We start from the raw sequence: 23,800 nt of genomic DNA on the forward strand, positions 1-23,800 counted from the left end.
TGACAAGGTGTTCAGATGTGCCAAACTTGTGTGGTCTTAAATTCACAAGACAGTTTTGTAAACAAGGCCCCTGATGGCCCAGAGCGCTACCTTTGTTTCACGCATATTCTTCACATTTAAGTGTCAAATTAATTCGGTTTTCACTTACAAATTATCAGAATTCTATTTGTCAAATAACTTGTCATTCATTTTTAAAAATGCATATTCTTCACATTTGAGTGTCAAATCAATTTGGTTTTTACTTTCAAATGATCAGACTTCTATACGTCAAATAATCTGTCATTCATTTTTTAAGAATACATGATATAAGACATATTTTATTTCAATAGAAACATAAAATACAAGTTATTGCACTAAGAATGTAAATGGCTGGAATGCACAAAATCCAGATCAATTGTCAGTATGACTGCAGCCAATGGAGTAATGCATCTAGACTTCAGCCCAGTTTAGCACACAGGGTTGGAAGGATGTTTTAAGGTGTTGCCAATTTTCCACCAGGTTTGGCCATGTACACGGGGTTGGAAAGTCGGAATATTGTTGGCAGCATATTGCTGATGCCCATGAACAGTGTGTCCGATATCCCCTGAAATATAGCATACACTAGGTTACTCATAGCTGTTTAGCTCATTTTAAAGGGACAATGGCTTCAAAAAATTATAAACAAACGAAAACTACAATAGTGCTGATTGAATCTAAAAATAAAGCACCTGTCATAAATTCTGTCCACGTTTGCATATGAGTCTTGTTCTGACAAAACTGGGCTTAATTCATGTGCGTAAAGTGTCATCCAAGATTAGCCTGTGCAGTCCGCACAGGCTAATCAGGGACAACACTTTCCGCCTAAACTTGATTTTGTGTAAGGAGGGACTTCATTGAAACTAAAAATACCATAAAAGCGGAATGTGTCGTCCCTGATTAGCCTGTGCGAACTGCACAGGCTAATCTTGGACAAGACTACGCACAAGCATTAAGCCCAGTTTTCTCAGAACATGACTAATATGTTACACAATGGGCAATAACTCTGGTGTTTATGATGCATCCCTGTTTAATTCCATTCATTTGTAATCTTGTTGACAAAGACAAACTGTGCAAGACGGGATGAAAAATAATGACTGTCTTAAAAATAAAGGCCCTTTTTTACCTGGTGTTTAACGAAGCTGAAAAATGACTGGGTATGGCTGGCAAAAGGGGCAGCATCAAACAGCTGGTTTTGGTCAACAAATTTAATTAATATTGACCAACTTAATGAAACTAAGGATATAACAAGCTTACCTGTGGGTTGGGTTATTTACTTGAAGACATAGTATGGGATTGCATTTCTGGGTCAAGGGTACTGTTATTTAAAAGAATCAACTGTGTAATTGTGGGATCTGGCTTAAAAGGGCAAACCCAAACAAGATATAATAGCTATAAACAATCTATGCAAGTTTCATTAACACTTGATAACAAGAGATGTGTTTGTCAGAAACACAATGCCCCCTTCTGCGCCGCTTTGAAGCCATATATTCTTTGACCTTGAAGGATGACCTTGACCTTTCATCACTCAAAATGTGCAGCTCCATGAGATACACATGCATGCCAAACATCAAGTTGCTATCTGAAGCGACATAGAAGTTATGAGCATTTTTCGAAACCTAAATGCAAAGTGTGACAGAAAGACAGACGGACGGTCCGATCACTATATGCTCTCCTTTGGGGCATAAAAAGTGAATCCTCTAGCACTACAGGGTCCCTAAGTGTGACCTGTTTAAGGAGCCAGAAGACATTGGACAGGTTGCTCACACAAATAGCTAACCATACAGTTTGTGCTCAGTGAGTTAACAAGAGCGCCGATGGCGCTGAAAGCATAGTTGCAAGATACAGGGAAGTTGCTGCTGAAGTAAATGTTTAGGTCAAAATATACTAAATAGTTTCCTTATATGTTTCGATGTAAAAGCGACAACTTTGAGCGAAAATAAATACAACATTTTGCACATAGAGACCCCCATAACCAAACCTTTTCTTGACGGGCATTCTTAGCTGAATCGATTTAAGCAATAAAAAAGATATGTCATGTTCAAACCAAAAAAGAATTTGACTCAAATCAAAATCGACTGTTTTTGCACCTTTCTTTTGGCCGTTTTCTAGTGGATTGTAACCTTTTCCAGTGCCATTTTTTACTTTAATCTCCAACTTTATCCTATTTCAGGGATTTAGTAGTGAACACCTATGCTTACCCTATCAATATCTCCAAACGATAAAACCAGAACAACAGTCTAAAGTGTATAACATGCCTTCAAGGAAAATATGATGATTTGTTTAGAGAGTACAGCCCTTCATGACTGGATTATTTAGTATATTGTAACCTTAACGATTGCTGACATCACGAGTCGCCCCCCTTGTTACCAAAATGTTCTATTTTTAGAAACGGGAATTCCAAATAGTGACGAATGTGAATGGTTACAAAATGACATTACTATGAAAATAAATACGTAGAATTACATTATTTCACGCATACCATTATGCAACCATCCGTTTTCTTTTCCGATACATTTACAGCTTTCCATTTAATATTTTACAGACACAACACTCGTCAAGAATTCACGCGAATCGATTAAATCCGATGCCACATTTAAACCGTTAGCTCTACTCGTAACGTTAATTTCTGGCTCAAAGTAAATCATTTTAACTTCAATTAACACATCTCTATTACTTTCAAACTCTACTTCATCAAATCCATAGAAAGGCAGGTCAGAATCCATGTCATAAATCAGAAAACATTCATCGTACTCTGCCATTTTTAACACATTTTCAAAGAATAAAAGTGCTTTATGTCCCACTTCCTGCTGAGAATATGTTTTAATTTCTATTTATAATTAACCGATGAAATGTTACATATCCTTAAATCAGGGCCTTATGAATTCAGTTATGTAAACATTTGACCTCTCACAGAACAGTAATCAAAGGAAATAGAAATTAGGTGTGAGGTCACTATCAACAAGAACAGAATTGTTTTACGAACGAAATTTGTTTTAGTTTCTTAGAAGGTTTTTTTCACGTAAAACGGTCTTAGAAAAATTCACTAAAAACGGTGTCAGCAATATTCTTGGAAGACAACGTTAAAAAAACGTTTCCAAAAAAAAATTGTAAGAATTACCATATACTAAACTAAATAGATATTTTGTCTGATTTTTGATCAGGTAAGGCTTCATAATGGTCAACCGATCGATGTGGGTTTTCGAAATGTCGTATATACCTTAAGCATAGGTGCGTTGCACCTATGCTAAAAACCAAAAGCACTGATCAAATCAAGACTTTGGAGTAACAGAACCATATTACAGAAGTGTTTAAACCAGCTGTCACTGAATTTACACTTGGTAATAGAGTGGATGGTTAAAGAAAATATTCCATACAACACTGTTAAACAAGAGCTGTGTTTGTGAAACACAATGCCCCCTACTGTGCTTTGAAGCCATATATTTGAGCTCGATTGGTCTTTGTCTGCTCGGGTACTACTAACATGTACCCCGGGTACTCTTAAGTATACTTACATGTACCCCGGGTACGGTAAATATACTTAAGCGTACCCGGTCGATATTAGACTGTACCCGAGTTGTATTCCCGCCTAAAATCCGATGTCATAAAACGCGCTAACGATAATCTTAAACAAACTTCTCTTTAAAAAAAACTGCGTCAACATGCTTTGTGAGTATGAGTTTCGATAATATAGAGGCCATTTTACAGAAAAATTGACATGCCTGTGTATATAATTAATTAAAAAAAAGTAGCCGACAACGCCCGATTTAGCGTTAAATTTCCCGGGTACGTTTTAGTATATTTACCGTACCTGGGGTACATGTAAGTATACTTAAGAGTACCCGGGGTACATGTAAGTTGTACCCGAGCCGACAATGACCAATCGAGCTATATTTGACCTTTGAACTTGAAGAATGACCTAGACTTTGACCTTTCACCATTCAAAATGTGCAGCTCCTTGAGATACACATGCATGCCAAATATCAAGTTGCTATCTTCAATATTGCAAAAGTTATGACCAAGGTTTAAGTTTTGGGACAGACAGGCAAAAAACAATATACCCCAATCATTCAATCAGGGGAATAAAAATGTATGACCAAATAAACTACAAATAATTATTGAAAACATATATTAATATTTTAGCCTGTTATAACCATTCAGAATGAGTATGGGAATAACAGAATTGTGTAACACACTACCACACAGTAATATTTTGTTAAAATAATTCAACAAAATAAATAGCTTATCATCCAGCTACCCGGTATTTTGTCTAAAGCTGTAGGTATCCAAGTTCAAAAGACAACCTACCAGTGGTACAAGGAACTGTACGTTGCGTGACTGGTGTCCCCCATACGTGGCCATCTCCATCATGAAGCCCTTGACACACTTGAATACTAGCTCAGCACGCTTCATGCACCAGGGGATCGTCATCTCCTGTAAGACAGGCGCACATAATGTCTAATGGTTTTCAACTGTATTGCAGTAATGTAATTTGTAACAAATAAAATTGCCAAAATAACATAAAGCTCTATGATGGCACTGAGCATTTAAATGATTCTTCGAAAGTTTAATCATCATGTTAATATGTCAAAATGATGTGAACATATTAATTTACAGTAGTCTAATTTAAGTAATTACCAATCAAGCTTTTAATTTGACTATTGTCCAAAAAAAGCACACATGCCTCTAACATCTCGTGCGTTAACAGCAGGGGTATGGTAAGAGTGTTGATGTCGTATCTGAAACTCTGCTTGATGATATTGCGCAGGCTGAGGATTAGGGGGTGGCGCGAGGAGATGTCGCCGCGCACTGTATCGTCCGTCACCAGGTGGAACACAGTGTGCACCTCGGACAGGTTGGAGTGTCGTGTCAGATAGAAGTCCCCTGTACACAGCCTGCCAAGCTTCTCCTGCAGGACATTATATTAATGCTTGACAATATAAGCCTCATTCTGGGTAAACTGGGCTTCATGCATGTGCATAAAGTGTTATACCACATCAGCCTGTGCAGTCCACACAGGCTAATTAGGACAACACTTTTGGCCTAAACTTGATTTTTGCTAAGAAAATACTACCTCTCCATGAAAAATACCATAAAAGACGAAAGTGTCATCCCTGATAAACCTATTCAGACTGCACAGACTAATATGTGAGAACAATTTTCACAAATACATAAAGCCCAGTTTTCCATGAACAAGGCTCATATATGTCCCCTGACATAATGACAATTTTATGACACTAAATCAGTATTTCAACTGAGACACTCATGAAATTTCATGGCATATAGCTTGTCTTGTAACTTAACAGCTCTGGGCAACTTACTGTTTAAGCTACCTATGTGTGTAACTAGGTGAATTACTATATTATATTCTAAAAAATCTTCATCAAATTTATAAGGGGGGAAATATTTTAAATATCAATATAGTTCAAAAAGGCTCAAACACAATCCTATTATTTTCTTGTCTTGATTCTGTAACTGTACCTCCACAGCCCAGTCCTTTCCCTACCTGTGAGTCCCATATGAGGCCCCACTCTTCACACTGGCCCTGTAGGCCTAGTCCCCTGACCTTTCCTAAGTGGCCTCGTAAGTCCCCTATCTGTGAGTCCCCATATGTGGCCCCACCATTGACACTAGACCTGTTAGCCTCACACTAGACCTGTGAGCCTCCTCCCCTAACACCAGACCCTAAGTGGCCGCGCCAGTTCACTACCTGTGAGTCTCCATAGGAGGCCCCACTCTTTACACTGGCCCTGTCAGCCTCCTTCCCTGATCCTAGCCCCTTCCTCAGTGGCCCCACCTGTCCCTACCGGCGAATCCCCATATGAGGCCCCACTCTTTACACTGGCCCTGTCAGCCTCCTTCCCTGATCCTAGCCCCTTCCTCAGTGGCCCCACCTGTCCCTACCGGTGAATCCCCATATGAGGCCCCACTCTTTACACTGGCCCTGTCAGCCTCCTTCCCTGACCCCATACCCTTCTTAAGTGGCCCTGTCAGTCCCCTATGTATTTGTTCCCATATGAGGCCCCACTCTTCACACTTACCCTGTTGGCCTCATCCCCTATCCCTAGCCCCTTCTTCAGGGGCCCAGCCAGTCCTCTTAATTTGAGTATCCTTATGAGGCCCCACTCTCGATCCAGTCCCCCTCCTCACCTGACCCTTCCTCGGTGGCCCAGTAAGTCCCCTACCTGTGAGTCCCCATATGAGGCCCCTCGACACTGGCCCTGTCTGCCTCCTCCCCTGACCCCAGACCCTAATTGGCCGCGCCAGTTCCCTACCTGTGAGTCCCCATATGAGGCCCCACTCTTGACACTGGCCCGCTCCCCCTCCTCCTCTGACCCCATTCGCTTCCTCAGGGTCCCTGCTAGTTCCCTACCTGTGTGTCCCCATATGAGGCCCCACTCTTGACACTGGCCCTGTCTGCCTCCTCCCCTGACCCCTGGCCCTTCCTCAGTGGCCCCGCCTTCTGTAGCTGCTCCTGTATTTGTGCAAACTGCTGGTTCAGGTTGGGGAAGTGGAAGTCAGTGGAACGCTCACACACCTTCGAGAACTCTGGAATATAGACAGGATGGTGGCATTGGTGGGTCAAACATTGAAGACAATCCTGTTGAGAGCACTGCAACATCTGCATGATAGAGGGTCAAACATAGCACATACATACAGCATAAACAAACACTAAGGTCTAACAGTGCAAGCCAAACAATCCTATATGCAACAGGCAATATAATACACAGGCTTTGCCAGAATATTGTAAACAAATTGCTGTTATGCAATATATAAATGTTTTAAAATTTGGGTTATTTATATAAATTGCTACTGATGTATAGAAAAAACTGAAGACATTTATTTTGTATAACCAAATTCTGAAATTATGTCAAATGGGTGAATGAATAATAGGTGACAGTCCTACAGACATGTAAAGTTTGGTTTCTGACGTTTATGGTGAGGTATGATGTCCAGTAACTGTTGAACTTAGTATCCTCATTCAAATCTACTGTGTACTGTAATGACTGGTTTGAGATATTGTGTTGCAGTTTTGCAAACAATCTAAACGTTGTGTAATCGTTACTACTGTCACATTAAATTGCATATATATATTGATAAATCTAATTATGTGGCTATTGTCTATGATACTATTGGGCTCCCCTCGTATGCCCCAAAGACTAGCAAACCCAGCCAAACGATCCTGCAAGCGTCCTACTCACCTTTCTTGATGCCCGTGTATGCGTTGAGGCGGCTGTCCACCAGTAATATGAGGCCATTGAGGTTGTTGGAGTACAGGGACATGGCTGTCTGGAGTCTCTGAGGCTGGGCCAGCATCACTCCACTGAACACAGGCAACAATTAAGAAATCGTATCAATTGATCACTTACAAATGAATCTGTAAATATTTAATGATTTGGAGTTATGAAGGAGAGGAATTCAACAATAAGGGCATTCATCTTTAAGTGTCAAGACATATGGCAAAGAGTTGTTTATCGCTGAATAAAAATTCATTGACATTTATTGGTCAATATGCAAGGATCATAAGAATTTAAGGGTATTTATTTAGTTTGTGTTAATATTTTATTTGTCTGTCAACTTTTCATGTTTTCTTTTTTTGTCTAGTTTACTCATTTTTTTGCTTTGAAATTAATTCTTGAGTGTGACATTCGAATAGCCATAAAGCCCGCAAATGCTTGACCGTTCCAATACTTTTTTTTATGTTTGTGTATATAGTTGGTGTTTTGTTATACAAGTAGTGAATAAAGAAAAGAATTTCTCTCCTAATGTTGTTTCAAGACTTTGATTATTTGCTATGTTAAGTATAATTATTCCATGTATCTTCTCAGTTTCATTTATTCTTTTAAACAACAAGAACAAGAGTGCCAACTTGTCAAAAAGTCACAAAATAGGGTTGTTTAAATGCACTGAAAATCCAGCACCATTATCCGTGGCACCACGGCCAAACATTATCGTTAAGTTTGATTTTCATGATGATGTAAACTGTCTGAAATATTTAGCAGACATTGTTTTCCGTGAAGTCACCCTTCAGATGCAGGTGTTCCCATAAAACACCATTTTTCGAACAGGTGTAAAAAAATTAGCACCTGTATTTCATAGTCTGATCAAGCATTTACTTAGTTGATTCACTTAAGAATATAAAACCTTCCCTAATTGACTGTTAAGGCCACTATAATGAAGTTAGACACCCCACAAGTTTACTTACCCCACAGTGTGTGGTTTGTGTCTGCACAGATCCAGTGGGCTGGCACACAGCAGGCGCAGGTTGTGGGTTGTCTTTAACTGGGCACCTACATGACACAAGTGTGAAACTGACTACTGATGTAAGGATTTTTTATTTGGTGAATTAGAACCATCACTGTTGTTCTTGAAATACCAACCTGCCAGAGGTCATTTGTAGTTTTCTTACATTAATTTTAAGAATTGATTACCCAATAATACAAGCTTTAAAGATATTAAGTTACCTCTTCAAACCTAAAAATATGGTCTTGCTCTTGCCGGGATTCAATTTTGCATGAAAATTAACAAGGGAACAAACTTTAAAATTACAAATAATTATTGTGAAATGCACTTCCCTTTATTAAGATCTATCTACCTTAGATTGTAAATTGATACTTCATGAAGTTTGCTACAATTGCTAAAATGTTAATGGTACACTGGTAAATCAACCAAGGGAAACAACTAAAACTATGAGAGCAAAAGTTATAGCCATAGGTATTTACACATCCCTTCAATGAGATCTCCATACAAGTTTCTATTTGATACCTTTTATAGTTTTCAAGATATGCTTCAGACTCACAATGAAATGCATCAACCTATGGAGTTTCAAGTTCATGTCTCTTTTAATGGGATACAGCAGACATAATTAAAATAACACAATAAAGAAAGGGTAATAACTGAAAATAGGAAATGGAAAAGTTATTGCACTTATGCATTCCACATCCCCTAAATGAGACATACCTAACCTAAGTTTCAAACTGAAACATTTACCTCTTGAGCTTTCAATATATACTCCACACAAAATTGAAGCACATTCAAATTCATTGAATTTATATCCCTCACCAAATACATTTTGCATATTGATGAGTGCAAATATCTTTATATCAGTATGATCCCTACCCAGTATGATCCCTACCCAGTGTGATTCCTACCCAGTGTGACCCCTACCCAGTATGATCCCTACCCAGTGTGATCCCTACCCAGTGTGATCCCTACCCAGTGTGATTCCTACCCAGTATGATCCCTACCCAGTGTGATCCCTACCCATTGTGATCCCTACCCAGTGTGATCCCTACCCAGTGTGATCCCTACCCAGTGTGATTCCTACCCAGTATGATCCCTACCCAGTATGATCCCTACCCAATGTGATCCCTACCCAGCATGATCCCTACCCATTGTGATCCCTACCCAGTGTGATTCCTACCCAGTATGATCCCTACCCAGTATGATCCCTACCCAGTGTGATCCCTACCCAGTGTGACCCATACCCAGTATATTCCCTACCCAGTGTGATTCCTACCCAGTGTGATCCCTACCCAGTATGATGGTGAAGCTCTCCTCCATACGAGTCACGGCTGTCCTCTCCTCCTCCTCAGCATCAGGCAGGTTGCTCGTCATGGCACGTACACGATGCCTGATGCAAAGATGTTAAAACTTTTATGTGTATCGCGGAACTAATTTAGTTTACCAAAATAATGTAACATACACTAACAAGTCAAGAATATAAATGTTTCAATGGGGCTGAAGTCATGCTTTGTGGTATTTATGTTAATCAAGCAATTGATCTGTCATAGCAAGAACAATAGAACCAAAGCTGTAATCCTGAAAGTTATTTGTATCCATATGACACATTAGTTGATTCACTTAAGCAAACCTTACGTGAAATAATTCATGGTACAACTTGTGTCATTATTATGTTTAAGGAGAGTACAAAACAAAGCATCTATTTATCAATCTTAAAACACAGTTACACTAGCAAGTTCATGGTCTAACAATATGTGTGAGGTCTATCACTCTGCTAGAGGTAACTGGGGCAAGCAAAGTTGCAAAGGTGAATTTTCCCATCTTTTTAATGTTTAAGTGGTTTCTTTTATACATAACTTATATTAAATGTCATTATGAAACATGAATGATAGTTTTGGGATAGTTAATAACTCAAAGTTATGAACATACTTTGTTTGATGACAAATTGCTGGTAGTGTTTACAAAATGCCTGAAGAAATGTAAGAGTTATTAAAGAGGAAATATATATGCTATTTTCATAAAGGAATGTGGCTGATGGGACCCTACATTTAATCAAATAAAGTTCTTGTTAGTCTCTAGTAACAACATGCACATTGTAAAATCCAGGCAGCTCATACATGTATGATGGTGTCCCGTTACCAGAGCGACTGTCCTCGTGGACTTTCATGACCCAGTCTCTGAACTCTCGTCGTTGGATCTCGTGCTGGTTGCTGAGCTCGTTGGCCCACTTGCCCTCAATCATCTGGGTGCTCTCAAAGTGCTGCTGAGCCAGCTGGTTGATCTGCTCGTCCGTGTACGACACCCCAAGACTTTTCACTGCCTTCTCCATGTCCTCACGCTGGCTGAATATACAGAGTAACCTCACTTATGAGTACACATTGACACAGTCACCTCCACTTTGAGTACAAATTGACACAGTCTTCTCCCTTTTGAGTACAAAAATACAAAGTAGTCTCCCTTTTGAGTACAAAAAAACACAGTCCTCTTCCTTGTGAGAACAAAATTACATAGTCGCCTCCCTATTGAAATACAAAAAATATAGTCGCCTCCCTTTAAGGTACAGATGCATGACACTGATGAAAATGAGTAAAAGCTGAATGCAACTGCCTTTATCCTTTACCGCTTAGATGTACACAATAGTGCTTTTGTGTTCGTTGGAAAATCTGATTAAATTTAAGGTCCTTATTATTGGATTCAAGTTTTCAGGCTTGATTTGAAATCCTTAGCTGCTATTGAGCAGAAAACAGCATAAAATCTGAACAGACTGCAAGTAGCTCACAGGCTGTTCTGGTTTTATGCTACAGCTTGCATAAAGCCATTTTCAATTGGCTTCTGAGTTGAAAAGGGGATACATTATGGTCCAATTAAGTACAAGTTGGATCCAATCATCCACTACATGCCACTGACAGAACTTAGTTACCTCCCTTTGTGTACATGGTGAATGGCTGAATGCCCATGACTGTACTTTGACGAGTTACATCCCAATTTTGCTTGGAACACAATCTCAATTAACATACAAAATGACAAAATACTCAACACAAAAATCAAAAGTTTAAATGTAAGTTATACATACTAATGAAACAAATATACTTCTATACTTTCTGAATGGGGAAAATTTAATGAATTCAGACTTCAATCAGTCTTTAACTTCATCCAATGACTGCACTTGAACATGACATATTCAGCGTCCAATATATTTCATAAACTCAAGATCATATGGTAAACCTTCTGATGAATCTTTGGTTATTGATCAATTGAAGTAAATCCTTTTACAACTTGAGACTAATTGGAGTTTAAATTTTAAGGGAAGAACACCAAAAAAGATATCTAATCACCTTTCAACACTGTTGCAACAAAATCATGAGTCAACAATTTCAAGGTTAAGCCATATCCTGTCTTACATTGTACACAATGTCCTTTAATAAGTGGCTGAATATAGAAAAATCAGACATGAAAGTACACAAAAGTACAAAAAAGTTCATAGGCAGAAAAATCAAACAAAAACATAACACATCCTTAAAGCAAGTTAGTTTATGAATTAAATTAAGAAAGATCCTGTTCAGAACAACACCCAGACACATAACAAGGAAAATCCAGCATGCTGTCATAACACTCATCTGCTGTACAAAAAATCATTATTTAATTATATACTTGTGCTCGACTTCAAAGATATAGAGAATAACAGGTTACAGCCTGATTGTTTTGTAATATATCAGGTGAGGCGTAGAATAAAATACATGGCTTGGCTTGGCCCACATTTTTTAAGTAAAAGTGAAAAATAAAAGCTATGAGGCATTTTTTGAGGCAATGAATATGATTTCTGACATTTGATGTGTTCATAATTAATGATGTCCTGACTACTTGCGTTTAATATTTGTAAAATATGCATTTTGCTGTTTTTGTTGCTTTTCGTGTACAAAATAGATATAACATTGTGGTAACAAATTGTTTGTCCTGTTGAATCTGATTCTACTTTCACAAAAATGATAACTTAATAGTTTATAGCGGCATGATAAAATCAAATGTGACTTAATTCTGCTTGCAAACATGTGTATAGCAACAAGATAAATTCATGAACCCGAACAATTTCAAGAAGTTCCTCAGCTTTAAAAACATCACTGTCTAATTAATTCAAGAACTAAAATGTTAGTTACATGGTCACAAAAAAATAACTTTATTACTTGAGCCATGGGTCACATTGTTAATACTAGGTATTTGTTGTCTTCTACCTCCTATTATTTGCCATTTAATGCATATGTGACCAGAGTGCCTGCAGCAGCACAATTTATTATGTCCGATATAAGTCAATAAGTGATAAGTCAATAATTTGTTTTCAATGTAACAAAATATCACTATCACTTAACATTATTTTGACAGAAGTAGGAACAGTGTTATTCTAATACATGTAGTTTTATTGATTTCAAATCTTCCTTTTGAAGAAAAGAAAAAAGTTTTAGTTTTTTTTTATTATGCCCCCCTTCGAAGAAGAGGGGGAATATTGTTTTGCACATGTTCGTCGGTCCGTCCACCAGATGGTTTCCGGATGAACGCTTACGCCTAGGATCATGAAACTTCATAGGTACATTGATCATGACTGGCAGATGACCCCGATTGATTTTTAGGTCACTAGGTCAAAGGTCAAGGTCACAATGACTCGAAATAGTAAAATGGTTTCCGGATGATAACTCAAAAATGCTTAGGCCTAGGATCATGAAACTTCATAGGTACATTGATCATGACTGGCAGATGACCCCGATTGATTTTCAGGTCACTAGGTCAAAGGTTAAGGTCACAGTGACTCGAAATAGCAAAATTTTTTCCGGATGATAACTCAACAATGCTTACGCCTAGGATAATGAAACTTCATAGGAATATTGATCATGACTGGCAGATGACCCCTATTGATTTTCAGGTCACTAGGTCAAAGGTCAAGGTCACAGTGACAAAAAACGTATTCACACAATGGCTGCCAACACAACTGACAGCCCATATGGGGGGCATGCATGTTTTACAAACAGCCCTTGTTTTCTTTTGATTGTTTACCTGTTCTGTGAGTGAGCATTAAAGCAAAGTCACTGCATGGGGATGATCTTTACTAGACATGTTTAATTCAAAACCATGATTTAGAAATTTCATAATATAGCACTTTACAGTAAAAAGCATTCAAACCATGGCTTGCAAAAGTTTAGGTAACACCTGGTGCTATTCAATTTATCTATAATGATAAACAAATTTGTTGACGATATTGTGTCATTCCTGATAAAAAAGTTTTAATTACAGTTAACCATAAATACCCCAAATGTAATAAGATATTTAATTTTTATAATTGAAACCACAGAAAGTTAGAACCCTATTAACCATGAATAATAAATGCTCCCCTGCGGTATAGCCTTATACGTTTAAAAGCCATTATCAGTAGGAAAATGGGTAAACAACTTAATACTAACACCTACTCACCCTCCCACACATTTACATCATCAAGATAAGACATACTGGCAGCATGAGGAAATTAAAGTCATTACTTCTGCTGTTTTAAAAATAAACCCCAACCTCATGTCAACCACTGAGAACACAGGCTTGATTGTGCTTATTCTGGTATAGCGTTGATGTTTTTATAATTTATGCTCATGTTTGCACAAATGCAGGAAATATCATCATAAAAGGTATTAAAACTTTTACATTAATTGTTTATTTAAGATTTGTCTCTGCTATGATCATATTGTTTGTAATTTGACGCTGACACTCCTTAATTATATTCAGACTAATGATGATCACTATTATATAATAATATTTTTTATTCTATAATTCATGACTTTTAAAGAAAGAATTGCTTATGTCTTATTCTGTATAGGCCAACAAACAAGTATATGGGGTATTTACTGTCATGCATAGACATTCAATCACAAAGTGCTTTAGAAGCCACAAAAAATGTGTTTATTGGATAATAAACAATGATTATGAAAAAATTATTCTTACCTAACAAAGTTTTTGTAATCATAACACAACTACATTCATTTATTATGCTTAACTTTCCAGTCAAATGTTTGAACAAGGTTCTCAGCTGTTAATGCATGCCTCATACCAGTTGATTGTATGATTACTTGTATTGAGAACAACGGAAATTATTGATCCTTGTTTATCCTGTGACTTTTCGGAATTTTTATTGTGGGTTTTAAGATGATTTCGTTCTTTGTCTGTAGCGCAATTCCTCATGTCGAGCAACATCAGGTTATTTCAACACCTAAAGATGAAAATCAAATGTACTCATTACATGTTGTAACAATTGAACAAGTGGCCACAGTAAATTTGGAATTCCTTTTTCACTGCTTAAAATTTACTAGCAAATTTCATTATCATTCCTTGCATAATAAAAATTATGACTGATTACCTGTTTGTCTATCAGAGGTTCCATAATAACTTTAATAAGATTATTTTTGATGATGTATAGCCTGTTAACGTTTCCATAATACTTTCTAAGTTTATTCTGGAATCCCCATTGGCAACATACAGACATCCATATAGAATAAGTTTTTTTACATACAGTTACAGGTAATCAATTAAAATAGAAGAGAACGTTGTCTCGTAGCCAAGAAAAATTTATTATTCAGCAAGGTGATGGACAGAACTTTACACTCATTGTAAAATAAAGACCCCATATCTGGTTAGATTAGTGAACATTTGGTGAAAAGGGAACAAGTTCTGAAAGCTGAAACAGCTAATTGTGCATTATTTTTTTAAACACTGTGTCTGGCGTAATTCAGCCAGGTATCAAGATGGTCCTCCATATTATGTTAATGGCAATACAGACAACCTTGATTCACAAGTACCAACAGGCAAATACATACATCCTTGATTCACAAGTACCAACAGGCAAATACATACATCCTTGATTCACAAGTACCAACAAGCAAATACATACATCCGTGATTAAGAATTACCAACGGGCAAATACATACATTCTTGATTCACAAGTACCAACAGGCTAATACATACATCCTTGATTCACAAAAACCAAGAGGCAAATACATACATCTTTGATTCACAAGTACAAACAGGCAAATACATACATTCTTGATTCACATGTACCAACAAGCAAATACATACAACCGTGATTCACAATTACCAACGGGAAAATACATACATTCTTGATTCACAAGCACCAAAAGGCAAATACATACATCCTTGATTCACAAGAACCAAGAGGCAAATACATACATCCTTGATTCACAAGAACCAAGAGGCAAATACATACATCATTAATTCACAAGTACAAACAGGCAAATACATACATCCTTGATTCACTAGTACCAACAAGCAAATACATACATCCGTGATTCACAATTACCAACGGGCAAATACATACATTCTTGATTCACAAGTACCAACAGGCAAATACATACATCCTTGATTCACAAGTACCAACGAGCAAATGCATACATCCTTGATTCACACGTACCAACGGACAAATACATACATCCCAGTGATATTTTTACAAATTTTCTCATCTGAGTCCTGGGAATCGATAACTTGCAAATCTACATGTTTGAGTACCTGAATTGAAAGAAGTGAGTCCAAATATTAAATGATATTTTATTTTTTGAGAAATTTCAATGCATTTTTGGGACTCACATTATTAGAAATTTGCATACCCAGAGGTTTTTGTGAGTCCAGGATGCAGGACTCGCAGGTAATAAAATCACTGACATCCTGACCTTGTTTCACAAGTACCAACACGCAAATACATACATCCTTGATTTGCAAGTAACAACAGGCAAATACATACAGCCTTGATTAACAAGTACAAACAGGCTAATACATACATCCTTGATTTGCAAGTACCAACAGGCAAATACATACAGCCTTGATAAACAAGTACAAACAGGCAAATACATACATCCTTGATTCACAAGTACCAACAGGCAAATACATACATCCTAGATAAACAAGTACCAACAGGCAAATACATACATCCTAGATAAACAAGTACCAACAGACAAATACATACATCCTTGATTCACAAGTACCAACAGGCAAAAACATTCATCCTTGATTCTCAAGTACCAACAGGCAAATACATACATCCTTGATTCACAAGTACCAACAGACAAATACATACATCCTTGAGTCACAAGTACAAACAGGAAAATACATACATCTGATCGAGATGTTCCAGATCTTTGTCCCGCTGATTAATCAGGTCCTCGATGGTGAGTGCATATGTGTGCTCGAGGTTAAGAAGTGTCTCCAGGGCGGGGGAATGAATCAGCGAGTGGTACACCTCCGAGAACTGCTGTTCCTTACTCACAACTTCTGGCGCCGCAAAGTCCTTCACTTCCTGTTGAATAGGGAAAGTGAAGTTTCATCAGATGCATTGTTTATAAATTATTTGTACAAAAGACATAAATACTTAACGATTTTGTTTCAAACAAGATTGTTTGTATTATGGACAAATATAGCTTGTCCACCCTTCAGTAGTCTTTCAAATAACGCATTTTTCCAACCAGGTTTTGATCAATGTCCATTTATATACATATTAAATTCTTCCTAAAAATGCCAAAAAGAATTATTTTGTTCCCCAAAATTAGGATAAAGATCTCCATCCCCTTCATATAAAACAAAGTCCTGAGGCTTTTCAGTAACCTGTGTGTACGCCCTCTCCCACTGTGCAGCCAATGCTTCCACGTCCACATCTCCCGACCTCACTCTGTCCAATGCCTCCTGAGCATTCTCATCAGACAGCTTATTGGTCTCTTGGCAAACAAACTCCTCAAGTTTGGATGACAAATCTGAAATCAATTCCAACTAGAAATGGCCCGGCAGAGGCCGACGCGTATCCCCACGCCGCATGTTTGACCCAGGGGGCACCCCAGGATTGGTAATGGGGCCATGCATACTTGAGATTGACCGTATTGTCATAAGAGATGTTCAGTATCAATTGGAAGTGAATCGGTGTAGAAATGAAGAAGTTAATGTAAAATAACATATAACAAGAGATGTATTTGTCAGAAATACAATGCCCTCTCATGCGCCACTTTGATTTATTAAAAACAAGATGTGTTTGTGAAACACTATGTCCCCGTATATGATGTTTGACCTTGAAGGATGACCTTGACCTTGACCCTTCACCACTCAAAATGTGCAGCTCCATGAGATACACATGCATGCCAAATATCAAGTTGCTATCTTCAATATTGCAAAAGTACTCATAAAATGAGCGATTTCGGCCACATATATTTGACCTCTGACCTTGAAGGATGACCTTGACCTTGACCTTTCACCACTCAAAATGTGCAGCTCAATGAGATACACATGCATGCCAAATATCAAGTTGCTATCTTGAATATTAAAATATTGCAAAAGTGTACATTAAATGAGCGTTTTTGACCCATATATTTGACCTTTGACCTTGAAGGATGACCTTGACCTTTCACCACTCAAAATGTGCAGCTCCATGAGATACATATGCATGCCAAATATCAAGTTGCTATCTTCAATATTGCAAAAGTTATTGCAAATGTTAAAGTTGGCGCATACCAACAGACCAACCCACCAACAGACCAACAGACAGGGCAAAAACAATATGTCCCCCACTATCATAGTGGGGGACATAAAAATATATCATTTGGCAGGTTCATTACTTACCTCCCTTATTACTTCCCTTGGATTTGTTTTTTTTACTTTTGAGATACACATGCATGCCAAATATCAAGTTGCTATCTTCAATATTGCAAAAGTTATGGCCAATGCACCATACTGGGGGCATAAATGAGTGAAAATCTCTGACCTGGCCCTACCCCAACCCCCATAACTTTTGACCCAGGGGTCAGATCAAAATTCCAAATAGTGCAGAGTCGCACATATGCTCATAGCTTCCATGTGTGTAAGTTTCAAGGTTCTAGTGCTTATAGATTAGGAGGCGAAAGTGGCCAGGACGGACAGACAGACAGACAGACAGACAGATGGCGGAGATAACCACAATATCCCCACGCTTTTCAAAAAGCGTATACCATACACGAATTATTGATTTTCAATAGTTCACAAATAACAAATCAAGTCCAAATTAAAAGCCAATTCATTATAATAATTACATACAGTCCAACCTGCCCAAGCGACTGCATTCGAATAGCAACCACCTGTCCAAAAAGACCACATTGATTTCCCCCCGAACGATTTCCCTATATATATTTAACCTGGTCAAGGTCAAGGTCACAGGGTTTAAAAATTGTATGCGCATGGAAAGGTGTTGTCCAGATACACATGCATACCAAATATGAAAGCAATATCTGAAGGGACACACACAAAAATTATGAGCCTTTTTCGAAAAGTGTGACGCCGAGACGCCGCCGAAGCAAGTAAAACCTATATATGTCCCCTGACCATAGTCTGGAGACACAATAAAAACAAAACTGTGTTTTCAATCCTATATTACATAATACATGCAATGGTATTCACACATTTAAACAATAGAGCACATACGTAGATAAGGTACATGTTAAAAGCCTACTAGCATATTTTGCAGAGTTTCAAACGACCCCGCCAATAAAGACCTACTGTGAACAAAGACCACAACAACCACATCCCTTAAGTGGTCTTTATTGGCAGGTTGGACTGTATGTTACATACGTTACCTAATAATTCAGTAATAAATGAAATTCATGGTGATTGATACCATAGTTAATGAATTATTAATCATTTGTTATTTTTATCTTGTTTAACCTGACAGTAAACTTTTAGTAAGAGAACAGCTTGTGAGTCATTTTCATCTTTGGTCCTGGTGAACTAGTTTTAATGACTCAATGAACTTTCTCTACTATGTAGGTGAACTAGTTTTAAAGACTCAATGAACTTTCTCTACTATGTAGGTAATGGCTGAAAATCATACTTTTTCAACTGTACAATATGGTTTAAATACATATAAAATACATGACTTTTTCATATTAACCTATGCCTAATGGTTTTCCTTAAAAATCTGCTCAGTGACAAATTACTGTCACATGTAAAAAAGTGTTTTTGCCAAGCATTTATGTCCAACATTTAAGAATGGGACTTACTTTTCATATGGGGGAAGTTAAAGGAGATCTTTTACAAGGGAAAGAATCGTCAATGTCTTACAGATAAGCAGTCGTTCCTTACCTTTTTCAACATAACATGGCAGATTATGTTCATATATAAGTCTGCCAGTGAGATCTTCTGCTGATTGTTTATGTGGTATTGGGACTGGGACACGAAGTGTTGACTCTTGGTCCTTACTGGTGAACACATACACAAACTCCTTTGTGACTGACAGGGTCATAGCGTAATATCTCTGTAATCTAATCTTTAGGACTGTCTAAAGAAATTGCTGAAAAAAAAATATCAAAATAATTTCTCGCTTTCTATGATAAAAAAGGATTTTAGAAGTATACATCTGATATTTGAGGTCTGAAGTTGCTTGGCAAAGCATGGTTTGTGGTCGGACAACTTAGCTTTTCAGCAAACAACTCAATAATATTCTTCAAATTTCCTCATCAAGCTTATTATATTTCTATTTGAATGCTGCCACATTTTCTTTGAAACACACACAATATTCAATCACTATCACAGAGATCTGAACATTGTAAAAGAAACATCGTAAAATTCTTTGTCAACATATTGCCTATTAAATGTTTACACTTTCCATTTTGTATACTTTGTAAGCCTATATGAAAACATTTATTATTTTATGTTGTTCTGTTACATTTGCTGTTGTAAAGCATGTTTTGTTCTTTTAAAAATAACCAAAGTTCATTTTAAAAAACATTTTTAAAAGTTTTCATTTGTTAAGAAGCAATTTCATTGGCTAATTGATATGGTGTTTATCTAGTGACAGGGCGGTCAAGGGTTTGATTCCCACTGTGGGAGCCCTCTTTCCGTCTTACATAAAAGACACCAAGTACTTGTTCTAACCAGGAGACTGGAGAGAGTTTCAATAAGCCTTCGGCTTTCCATGCTAGAATGAAAAGGTTCAAACTAAAACTCCAAATTGATGGTTTAATTTACAGATATTTGGAAATAGAGCTGTTAAGTATAGAAATGTATATAAATTTGAAGTGTTATGTCCATTTTACTGATATCTTTAGGTTTATTTTTATTTTTTTATTTATGTTTTATTAAAAAGTTTTATCAAGCAATAATACTTTATCCCAATCTGAATTAAATTGATCATGAAAGTATGATTATCACTTGTTTCAGTCATATTTGCCGCAAGTATTAAAAAAATCCGAAAAAGACCAACCCAAATTCTTTTCCAAAATCATCAATCAAGGAATTACCATGACCACAAAATAGTCATATTATTTAAAACCTAGAAATTTTAATTCGTCACTATGAAAATATATGGTTTTACTGTATCTAACTTGTTTCGTACCTTATGTTAAACTTAATGTTAAGTCAGAGACGTAGATAACAAGTTATCTACGTCCCTGGTAAAATACCCAGTTCTTAATGGTAAGCATAAAACACAAATGTGTTTTTATGAAGTTTGAGTTAACTATGGATTGTAGCGAGGATTGATATTTGAACTGTTTGTAGTACATTTTAATTCATCAAATTCTCAGATTAAAACATGCTATTTGGGGATAATGTTCTTCAGATTTTTGGGAGCCATAGCTGATTCGCGATATATTGGACAACGCAATATAACATCAGTGATATATTGGAGTTGCAGTGTAATTTGTTAGGGCTTAAATTTCTTAAGGCATTATTGTAAACACTACCAGCAATTTGAAAATCAAACAAAGTTTTTTCATAACTTCGCGTTATTATCTATCCCAAAACTATCATTCATGTTTCATTATGACATTTAATATAAAATAATTCTCTTAAACGTTGAAGGATGGGAAAAATCACCTTTCCAACTTTGCATGTCCCAGTTGACTCTAGAGGAGTGATAGACCTCACACATACTGCTAGACCATGAACTTGCTCTAGTGAAACTGTGTTTTAAGATTGATAAATTGGTGCTTTGTATTGTATTCTCATTATTTGGTTATGTGTTAGCTTATGTCCTGCGTGTCGACGATTTAGATGAAACGGACGTCACGAATTAATAAGCATTTTCTAAAACAATAAATAAACTACAAAATAATATGCTTTTCCAACACATTTTCAATAAGCGCCTGACCAACCAGGGCGATATTTTGTAATGCATGTAGAAAATCACTTGTTTTAATGTTTTGTCACACGAAAACATTCACGAAACGTTACACGTTAGCCATACAGGTACAATTATCAACGTAAGCATTTGAATAATATTTCTATTTTACCATTTTATTCTGAGAAATCCAAACCGAAAATTGTTGGGTGTAAGCTTACTGCGTCTCGACGATTTGGATGAAACTGACGTCAGGAATTAGGGCGACCCGTGGGTGAAAGTCGGTCAATAATGGACGAAAATACACTGTCTGCAGCAACCGTTATTGGATATTTATAAACCGATCGAACACATGGAATATATCGTAAAATGTATTTATTCTTTTAATAGTTACTCGTGTTTCTTACATTTTTTAACATAAGTTTATGAAGTACGGCACCGGCAAATGTGACCTGACATGCCTGTCAAATGTTTTGCTTTGTTCCAAAAATAGGTCGTCTGATAGTTGTTGCTCTGATCTGCTAAAAGAGGGATGTATGTGAACTACATGTAACGGACCTCAGTGGTGAACTGACAACTACAGGTGAACTTTTTATTTCAATCTATGTAACAATTTATGCATATTTTATTTAATTTAGCAGCAAATAAATATTTAACTTTTAAGCCTGTAAAGCAAAGAGAAAGTACACACACCACTTTTTCTAGACTAAAGGTCGGCAGTGAGTCAGTTGTCTAAGGTGACTATTGTGCTACAGACATAAACAGTAATATGTGCTCAGTGGCTTTTGGATAATGTGATTGATTGTGATGTTTGTAAAATTGTTACCTTATTTGTTTTAATTATTATTTTATTTATTTTATACCAAATCAGGGCTAATTTTCACGTTGTTATACTAATTATTATTAATGCTTGAACAAACATGATGAGGTATACAAACAATTTAATTCAAATTAAGTCTGTATATATACATGTACCCATATTATTGGGCATGTAATTGAAAGCCTTTCATATATTTAATGTTGGTGTGACATTTAAATGAAGAAAAAATCATTTGACAGAGTCACAATTCTTGAATGATATGAGCAAGTACAGGGTTTTTTTGGCCTGATTTTATAGCCGAAATTGGGCTATATTCCCAATCCCAAAAAGTATACTTTTTTCCTATAATGTGGCAAAAAATTCCCAATTTCCAAAAAAAAATAATTTTTTTTAGAAAGAAGTGTCTTATGCGTATTTTATCTCAATTTAATTCAATTACATCTAACAAAGTATTATATGATTTTTTTCTTTTAATTTGAATGATTAAAAATAGTTATATCAAATTTAGTATTTCCCTAATCAGCGGACTTTTCGCGTGAAAAAAAGGCTAATGAATTTATTTTCCCAATTTCATGAAAATGCCGATAAAATTCCCTATTCCAAAGCCATGGGCTATCTTCCCAAAAAGTGGAGAAAAAACCCTGAAGTAATGTTAATTCACTTAAAAATATACACTATATAGATTATGATCAGACAGAACTGTTAATAGTTTTCGTGTGGTTATTTTTACAAATTGTGTATGCCTGCTTGATTACGTGTTTGTGATTATAATGAAGTAATGATGATGCACCCTCCCAATGAATCACCATCTTCAGTAAGTCCAAATAATGAAGTAATGATGATGCACCCTCCCAATGAATCACCGTCTTCAGTAAGTCCAAATAATGAAGTTATGATGATGCACCCTCCCAATGAATAACCGTCTTCAGTAAGTCCAAATAATGAAGTAATGATGATGCACCCTCCCAATGAATCACCGTCTTCAGTAAGTCCAAATAATGAAGTAATGATGATGCACCCTCCCAATGAATCACCGTCTTCAGTAAGTCCCAAGAATTAGACTTAATCTACCGATTACGTTGTTAATCAACCTCATATGTATAGGAGTATGTCTCCAATGTTCTGATACAAAATTTTAAGAATTTATTTGAGTTCTGGGAAAGAGAAAGTTATTTAACAGTGACATATCTAAATCACATTTCAATTCAGTATGCTTTGGTTTAATAAGTAGTAATTAAAAAAACAAAAACAAAATCATTTTGCTGAATTTGTCTTGATATAAAGATTTATTTCCACATTATCTAAATGTATGCAGTGCTCCAGCTAGGCCTAAATTTGAGGGCGCCCTGCCCTCCCGAACCTCTGCCTTGCCCTTCCTAGGGCCCCCCTGCCCTTAATTTTTTTTATTTTTTTTAAAAACATATACACATGTAATTAACATGCAATAGGAAGCATTCCAGAAAAGCCAGCGCACTCGAAAGTGCCCATTTGATAAAATACTGCGTGTCGAAAGTGCCCTTTTGACAAAATAGCCCCCCTGCCCTTTTTAAATCCTAGCTGGAGCACTGTTATGCACTCACTTAATGATATCTGATGTTTGGAAATGATAC

The 23,800-nt window shown here is 36.8% G+C and overlaps 1 protein-coding gene across 2 annotated transcripts; it reads right to left on the bottom strand.

Moving 5' to 3' along the window:
* Window positions 1–304: 304 nt before the first annotated feature.
* LOC127865688 (protein C12orf4 homolog) lies at window positions 305–21,845 on the bottom strand. 2 transcript variants are annotated; one of them, XM_052405630.1, is made up of 12 exons: window positions 21,592–21,845; window positions 19,393–19,600; window positions 16,900–17,045; window positions 16,413–16,594; window positions 10,377–10,601; window positions 9,552–9,649; window positions 8,222–8,306; window positions 7,218–7,339; window positions 6,389–6,564; window positions 4,700–4,924; window positions 4,324–4,449; window positions 305–583 (listed from the first exon to the last, which is right to left on the bottom strand). In XM_052405630.1, exons 2-12 carry the CDS (start codon window positions 19,550–19,552, stop codon window positions 473–475), a joined length of 1,656 nt encoding a protein of 551 aa, XP_052261590.1. In that variant the 5' UTR covers window positions 19,553–19,600; window positions 21,592–21,845; the 3' UTR covers window positions 305–472. The 2 variants fall into 2 exon arrangements, with proteins under 2 accessions (XP_052261590.1, XP_052261589.1); XM_052405629.1 differs by having other exon boundaries at window positions 21,543–21,844.
* Between the last annotated feature and the right edge of the window lie 1,955 nt (window positions 21,846–23,800).

Source organism: Dreissena polymorpha, chromosome 2 (assembly GCF_020536995.1).
Source record: "Dreissena polymorpha isolate Duluth1 chromosome 2, UMN_Dpol_1.0, whole genome shotgun sequence".
Lineage (NCBI taxonomy): Eukaryota > Metazoa > Mollusca > Bivalvia > Myida > Dreissenidae > Dreissena > Dreissena polymorpha.